The sequence below is a fragment of the Octopus bimaculoides genome, chromosome 25 (assembly GCF_001194135.2).
Source record: "Octopus bimaculoides isolate UCB-OBI-ISO-001 chromosome 25, ASM119413v2, whole genome shotgun sequence".
Lineage (NCBI taxonomy): Eukaryota > Metazoa > Mollusca > Cephalopoda > Octopoda > Octopodidae > Octopus > Octopus bimaculoides.
Window position 1 is genome coordinate 1,005,380 of NC_069005.1, and position 8,693 is coordinate 1,014,072.

General features: G+C 37.4%; 1 protein-coding gene across 2 annotated transcripts in view; it reads right to left on the bottom strand.

The window, feature by feature from the left end:
• Window positions 1-6,408: 6,408 nt before the first annotated feature.
• Window positions 6,409-8,693, bottom strand: part of LOC106876053 (OTU domain-containing protein 3) — a 30,821-nt gene continuing 28,536 nt past the window's right edge. Inside the window, exons 7-8 of one of the 2 annotated variants that reach the window (XM_014924451.2) lie at window positions 8,042-8,141; window positions 6,409-6,978 (exon numbers count right to left, since the gene is read on the bottom strand). In XM_014924451.2, the coding sequence (XP_014779937.1) occupies window positions 6,671-6,978; window positions 8,042-8,141 (408 nt within the window). In that variant the 3' untranslated portion in view covers window positions 6,409-6,670. The remainder of the gene's footprint in view (window positions 6,979-8,041; window positions 8,142-8,693) is intronic. The other variant, XM_014924453.2, reaches the window with a different exon arrangement.

Sequence of the window (8,693 nt, forward strand, 5' to 3'; positions counted from 1 at the left end):
ATATATATATATATATATATATATATATATATACGTATGTATGTGTATCTCTATATATATATATACACCTATTTATCCATATATAAATCCCCACAGGCAATTCTTATGCACAACATGTGTGCAATTAACTCAATTTAATTTAACACATTCACTCCAATACAATGAGCATCAACTGATACTTGTATGCCCTCTACCATTAATGTGTGTGTGTGTGTGTGTGTGTGTGTGTGTGTGTGCATTTCTCCTCAGGCCGACTCAGCATGACAAAGTGTGTGACAAGGCTGTAGCTTCTGAATTCCAAGTATAATCCACCCAGCGGGCTTCTATAGTTCCTATCCACCCAGTTTCTCTCACAAGGTGTAGATCATCTGAAGGCTTAAGAAAATGATATTCACCTAACATGCCACGTGACTATGAAACAAACTTTCTAACCATTCAAACATACTGTATGACCACCTCCCCTAAACATTGTCAACAAATGCTGAAATGTGGTGATTAGAACAAGAAAACTTTTGAGCTGCCAAATTCAGTCTGGTTTCCTTTGCTGTACTTCCAAGTGCGACAGAAAAATTTCCCATTTTGTAACACATCCAAGAATTTAATCTGGGAGATTTCTTTTATGCTGCATCCTCTATTTTTTAGCTTATACTTGTTTCAGTCATTAGATGCTGGAGCATCGCCTTGAAGACTTTTAGTCAAACGGATCAACCCTAGAACTTATTCAAGTCATTTGATTTATTTAAACAGTTGAAGCAGAAACTCGAGCAAATCCCTTAACATTTATTGCTGTTTGTAGAGAGTGTGTGAAGTTCAAGAAATTTCAGACAATAGGAGAATCAGAAAGTGCTGACATTCAGATTGTATCAAAATTTCCATCATATTTGAAGTGGAAGAGGTAAATATCCACGGAATATAAGAGATGAATGTTGGCTGGTGGGGGAACAGACTCCAGGAATAGAACAGCAGAAGATTGCCTCACTGTGTTGTTAAAAATAAATGTTATTGGGGACTTGAAACTTAAGCTGTTTGTTCATTTATCATTGTGATAGTCAAAAAGCAATTAAAAGCATGTTTTCAAATCTCATCTGCCTGTTACTTAGAAATCCAACAGAGAAGATTATATTGACGTCCCACCATCAAATATTAGTAATATTAGAAAAGAAGACTTGTAGATTAGAAGCCCCAACATACTTCTGCTTTTGCCGTTCAAAACAACAATCTCACTCCTGCAGCAATTCTTGAGTCACTCCAAACATGCACAACTGTTGAAATGGTTTCCATTCCACAACCACTTCTAAAGCCTATGAATTAGAGTTATTTCTGTTTTAAAGGCAGGTCTTCTTTGAAGAATTAATCTCTTAATTAGAACAACTGCTGGTGAATATCTGTACATGAAATAATTCTGGGAAAATTTTTAAAAAAAGACTTTGGAATAACTGGTAGAACAACAGAGACATTGAAATAATTCGTGCTTTGAAGTAATTTTCAGAAAATGATCCAAACTTCAAACCAAGCAAAGGATCTGAAATGGTAAGAGTGAATTTCTTTGGAGAAGAATTAGGGTTTCTTGCGAAGAGAAGCAAAGTAGCAAACACTTGAAGTTTTTTTTTTTTTTGGTAATAATGCCAAAATTGAAAGTGTGCATGTCTTTTTTATTGAATTCCATACAATTTCATTCAAAAGACTTTTCTAAATATGTTGAGACATTGTAGACATACAGCATTCTAAATAAGTATATATTTCTTTCGATAATTAAAAAAAAATTGACCTGCATATAAAAAAAACCATTTTACCTTCCTCTAATACAATTTCTGACAGCAAAGCAAAAAGATTGTAAAGTATTGATTTCATTAAACAAGCCTTTTATGATCAGTTTCCACCATTTTGTCCCACATTTTCCTGGATCTCCTTCTTCCCCACATTTTCCTGGATCTCCTTCTTCTCCACATTTCTTCTGAGTGTCCTGGTTCTACTTTCTCTGAATGAACTCAAATACGACTCCTCCATCAACTTACCACACCAAACAACTGCATTTTCCTATCTCTTCCAGACCAGTCACAACATGTGATTCTTCTGTGAGAATTAATTTCTCAGGTACAACTAATTGCCAACAACACATTACAATTCATGTTTTACATCATTCAAGTTCTGTACAAGACTTCTGGGGTTTCACTACAGATGTATTTAGTCAAGCAGAAAGTATTAGGAATAAGGAGCAATTGCCATTGGCCACTTTTGCAGTGATTGCCAAACCTACTTTCTACATTTCCCAAATACCAGAACAGAAATATCAAATGGTATCAATCTACCTTTTAATTAATGCATCTCTACCTTTCTAACTTATCTTTTCTTTAGACTGTGAGAGAACCACTTTTTCCATCCAATCACAAATTCCAAAAATTGCTTTACAATGCCAAAATTTCTAACTCTGCAATCTACAACTTCCAACATAGAATGGCTAATTCAATTCTCCCTTAGACATCTACTCAAACCTATCCTTCTGAACTTCTCTCATTCAATTCTATGGCTATTTAGTAACACAAACAATACATGGATGTAAATATGTGTGTGTGAAAGAGTGTACTTACACTGGCTGGCAGAAAAGTGTGTAAAGTTTGTAGCTGTGCACATTCATGTAGGATTTTATCCACTACTGATGATAGATATCATCATCATCATTTATATACATATATATATACACACACACAAACACATCTATATATATATATATACACACACACAAACACATCTATCTATCTATATATCTATATATATATATACATGCATGTTTATACCTACACTTGCATACAAACAATGAATGTCTTCTTTACCTTTGTATTAACAATGGTCAATTTAAGAGTTGCCTGAAGTCACTTTTCAACACAGGCCATAAAACCCAGGCTGTCTTTCATCTCTTCTTACAGAGAAATCTCATCTCTTTCACCTCTGCTTCTATACACACTTCATTGATTCCAAACAATTATGTAGAAAACCAATCCTAAATTTCTTGTACCAAATATAACTTATAACAGCATAACAAAGCAGATTCTCAACTAACGAGACACACAATGTTTCCCCCATCGTTTTTGTCATTTCCTCCACCGTTCTATACACCTCTCATCTCTTCCTCTTCTCCTTTAATTTTTCTTCTCTTTTCTCTCCTCATTCTACTTCTTTCTACCCACCTTCTTTCTTCATGCACTTCAACTGAAAAATCTCAGCTTCGATCTAATACTAATTTACCTTGATTTAATTGTATTAACACCTTATTTCTGCTCATCTAATCAAATGCTTGTTAATGAGGTTTTCTGATGGACCATAAAAATACACTATTAAACCAGGCCCACAGTTAAACCACTAAACCACCACCCACAAGATGAACCAAATATATTGGGTCATCCCATAAATAATGCAGCTTTTTTTTTTCAGTTGCATGAATTAAAAGTCGAAGGGGGATGGGATAAACTACCTGCATCAACTTGCTACAAAACGAAGTAGTAATTTTATCTTGTACTTATTCTTAGTGCAAGTTTTGAAGAGTATGGAAGTGACAAAGGAGCATATTCAGCATATTTTGCTTTGAGTTCACAAAAAAGGCAACAATGCAATGGAAAGTGTGAGGAATATTAATGCAGTATACAAGGTGAGAACAATACTGGAGGAGTATTTTTCGTCATGGACAAGTAAATTTTGGAAGAGGGGCCTTGCAATTTTACCAGATAGATGGAAGAGCATTGTAGAAAATGAAGGAGAGTATATTTTAGATTAAAAAAGAACTTCGATTATCTTAATTTAAAAAAATAAAAGTATAAAAAAAAAAGTCGCATTATTTATGGGATGACCGATTGACTGAACACACAAGCAACAACTAGATGTCCCAACATCCTAGCACTTCTGTCCCCAGTTTTCCAGTGACCCTTGTAGGCTCAATGAGATGCAGAGAGGCCATTCCTTTTGACTGTTTCATCTCCAATGTTCTAGACAAATGTCTGGGGGTTCCGTTGTGAGGAGACCGGACATGAAATTCTTTATTCTCACCAAGAACGGATTATGTTCAATAATGGCAAATGGATTCCTTTCAGGATATGATTTATACTTTGAAAATAGTGATGCTTACTTGTGTGTGTGTGTGCGTAGAACAAATGCAAAGAAAATAGCTCAATATATGAGTGTATACAGATTTCTTTTTAATTATCAATTTGATGTCACGCATGAAACCCTTGGCTCCTGAACCAATTTTTGTAACTGTCAACCAACTGAAAATAATAAAGGTCACACATGCATTCAAGAAGGGAACCCAAAGACTATCCCCACTTCTACCAAAACGAAGCTGCACTGCCTTCAGTGCTTACGTACTAAAAGGTGGTACTTTTGTAGTTATGTAGCCGAGGTTTGGCCTTGATTGCTCAAGTTTTGCTTCTTGTGTTACAGAATAAACATGGCCACTAGACTGGCACTGTGTACCAAGGATAAACACAAACCAGTGATCCGAATTCTGTCATCAGGGGGCTGAAAGTCATTGCAGGCTGTTAGTACAATTCAGGGACAGTGCTCGACTGTGTAGAAGTGTGTATGAATAGATTGAAAAGTTTAAAAGTGGCCGGACAAGTATAAGGCACGAAAGAGCAAGACATAAAGTCTGTGCAGAAAAGGTGCCAGGAGAGTTTACTGGAGCACAAAGGCCAATTGTGTGGAAACTTGTCAACGCTTGTTCGACCACTACAACAATAAAAGCCAAATTATTTTTGGAGAGAATGATTAGAGATGAGATGAGATCTGGGTCCATCACTTTCAGCCAAAATCCAAAAGGCAGAGTATGGTGTGGAAACACCCAAAATCGCCCTAATCCTCTCTACCCACCACTCACCAACACTGTGGATCTTCTCCAAATTTCTACCAACTCATTCAATTATTGACTCCCTGCAGTCAAAACCTCACTTCTCAACTCATACCTTGAGAATTATCTCCCTTTCATAACCAACCCTGCCCCCCGAAAGTACCAAGTTTTGCTACTGAGATGGGAACCATTCTACACAGGAGCGACATCAGCTTGAGTCCAAACCAATCAGATCCGTTTATCCATTTGTCATCTAGGATGTTGTTGTTCATTCTTTAATCATCACTCAAGTAGCTGTTTGAATAAACTAATATTCCAGGCTTATTCCAAAGCAACATCAGACTGATACAACTACAATAAAAGTGTGTGTGTGTGTGTGTGTGTGTGTGTGTGTGTGTGTGTGTGTGTGCACAGGTGTATAATTTAATATTAAAATTATAAAATTTATATAACATGGTTTCTGTATACGTCCCCTTAGTGTCGCGCACAAATACAGTGTGATATATATTGTACCACAGAACAGGGTAGACACCAACTGTCTCCACTTGATGTATTCCTAATTTCTCTGCCAACAACTGTAACCAATCCAAAACAACTCAACGAACTTCAACAACTTCTCAACAATTTCCTGGGACTCCACGAACTCACAAACGACACCTTTTGACTTCTGCATAGCTGAAAGATTGCACATTCTTTTTAGGTTCAAGAATTCCATCACACTACTTAATCAGAAAGTGGAGGACGCTGACTGCTCTGGATTGTTATCTCACAAACTTTACCCTCCGTTTTGTTCCATTATTCTACACCAGATACATTAATTCTGATTTCTATAAAGAGAATAAAGATCTACGTTTTCTTTTCTTTTTTCTTGTTTCACTTTTTGCATCAACCTTCTTTGCATTTTTCCTTCTGATTTCTTTGGCCAACATCATGGAGATTAATGGCATGTTATATCTGCCAATTTACTGTATCTATAAAGCATGAAACTCTTAGTAGCTTTTTTGGTAAATTGTGTGTATCAAATGGTTAGGATGTTGCACTCACAATCACAAGATCGTAGTTTCAATTCCTAGACTGGGCAGTGTGTTGTGGTCTAGATTAAAACAATCTCACATTGCTCTGTGGTCACTGACACCTGTTGTGTGGTACACCTGTTGTGTGGTACACCTGTTGAGACAATGTCGATTTGATGGAGAGAGTGAGCTAAAGTGGTTTGTTGTGGTTCTCCATTTACAGGGTGAGCCCAAGCACTCAAAATACGTGTCTGGTCAAATGTGCAAGGGACAGACTGAAGTTAGCAACTTATTAGAGTGCTTGAAGTTTACTGTCAACAAAATCAAACAGACTTTTTGGCCAATCCAATAATTAATGCTGGACCACAACCTAACTAAATAAGGTTGTGCTATATTTAATTATTATTCTTGCAGTTGTCATTTTCATAATAACTTGAAGACATTTCTTTTCTTTCAACAACGATGGAAACGATGTTGAGAGCAGACCATGTCATCACCAGAAGAAATGATGACAAACAAAAAGAAAAGAAAAACAATAAATAAAAGAAAAGGGGAAAATATAAATAACAAATTTACTGAAAAATTTACATATGCAGCTTTTAGCTCTTACCCTTAATATATGTCTGTAGGATGCAATCAGAGAGGAAGAGAAGAAAAAGAGAAGCTGGAGGCAGAGGTTGGAAGTGGCATAAAAGCCATTGGCAGGGAGAAGGGAAAAGGAGGGGGGGAAGTGGAGGGTTAGAGTTCAAATGTAGAGTTCGAAGAAAGAAGAAGGAAGAGAAGATTGAATTGAGAAAAAGTCTACCAAATCTAATTTCTGCTACAGTACACGCACCCTGGGTATCATGTGCTTGGGTCGAGCACCACTGCTGCTGCTGCTGTCACCGCTCAGTGAACCGTAGCCCGAACTTTCACTGGTGCAGTCGTCGGTAAAGTGAACGCGAGAGTCCTTAGATTTCCTCAGTGATGTCGATGAAGACGACAACGAAGGAGGAGAAGAGGTGGAAGAAGTTGCAGAAGAGGAATTCTGTGCAAGAGTACCAAACAGTCGCGATCCGGATCCTGTCTCTGACCACAGACATGAATCTGATTTTCCTAAAGCAGTCTTTTTCCCATGCACTGATTTCTCTGAAATAACAGAAGAACCGACATAGATTAGTAAAACAGGATTCTCATTAGAATGGTAGGAGTTGAAAATAAAGAAAAGATAACATTAATACTTTTGTTCTGTCTTCAATTTCAAATCTATATTTATCTCAATCTGTTCAGTCACCAGATTAACTGTTAAGCTGCTTACAGCAGTGAGTTACGCTCCCTTGCTTTTGCCTACTTCACCACCAGGTGGACTGGCCAAAGGACAGTTAGACATCTTGACAACAGATTTTACTGCATCACTTTTTTAATTGAATGTGAATTAACATCTTCTTAATTACAGGTTTGGTTACTGTAATGACCTGTGTCACAGGGAGGTTGAAAATGTATTTAGTAAACATCTCACCAAAACTGTTTACAATTTCAAAAATTTTGATCTCATATACACCATGGAAATGCTCCAACTCATATATACATACTTATATATATATATTCATATACATACATTATATATATATATATAAAATACTATATTGTATTACATTATATTATATTATATTCTTGAGCTCCAGGACTCATGAAGCCAGTTACATGGTTTCCAAGGTGTATAAGTGACCAAGATGGCAACATTCCCCCGTCAATGGGATGCTGGTCTGCTGCCTGAGGTTCAAGTCTACCAATTTCGATGGGGGGGGGAGGGGGTTAAGTTGATTACATTGATCCCAGCGTTTCATTTGTACTTTACTTTATTGATCCTAAAAGGATGACCTCGGGATTTGAGCTCAGGATGGAACGAGCCAAAAGAAACGAGTCATCTCCTCTGTGAGGCTAAACGTCTGCACGTAATTGTTCACCACTTCATCCCACGTCTTCTTGGGTTTCCCTCTTCCACAGGTTCCATCCACATCTAGCAAGCAGCACTTCTTTAAACAGTTGTCCTCCTCCATATGTCCTAATCAGTTTAGCCTCCATTCAGTCCCACAAACAGACTAAAAGAAGGTAGCCAAGTACATTTGGGGTCCATCCTTTCAGTACTGCACCATAAACAACAACAACAACAACGTTCGGTGGGAAATAATAAGAATACTTTTGCATTAACCTTCTTTCCGGGAAATATTCAACAATTGCAGGAGATCCGCAACGGTGGCATCCACGTTGTAATCATTTCCTTCCAGATATTTCCGGATGACTTCTCGATCCTGCAATGTAATGAACAGGTTTCCAGCTCAGAGTCAAGTTTACATCTCAGCAATGAAACATATTGCACTTGCAATGAAATAATATCAAATCAGTAATGAAAAAATATTATATCAATACTATAAAAATGTCATGCTAACAATGTTTCGACAGCACTCATATCTCATTGGCTCAATGCACTTAGTAGTAGTAGTAGCAGCAGCAGCAGTGGGGGGTGGGGTGCATGAACTTTGACAGTGCATCGCTGCGTCCACCATTTATTAGTGATTCTCAGCTATTCCTGACGGACGACACCTTTGCATCATTCAGGTGACAACCATCCTAAAAACCGAAACAACCAACAGCTAAATTCTCTCTCACACTCAATTTCTTTGTTCCATCAGAGTTCATCTTGACACCTCATCGCCAGCATTTTCATCTCCTTCCAGCTTTATATAATGTGGAGCAGCCATGTATCTCCTCCGTGACAAGTGCTTATCTCTCTCTCTCTCTCTCTCTCTCTCTATCATACTCCAGCCTCTCAACACCCAGCATAAAAACCACCCTTCCCCTCC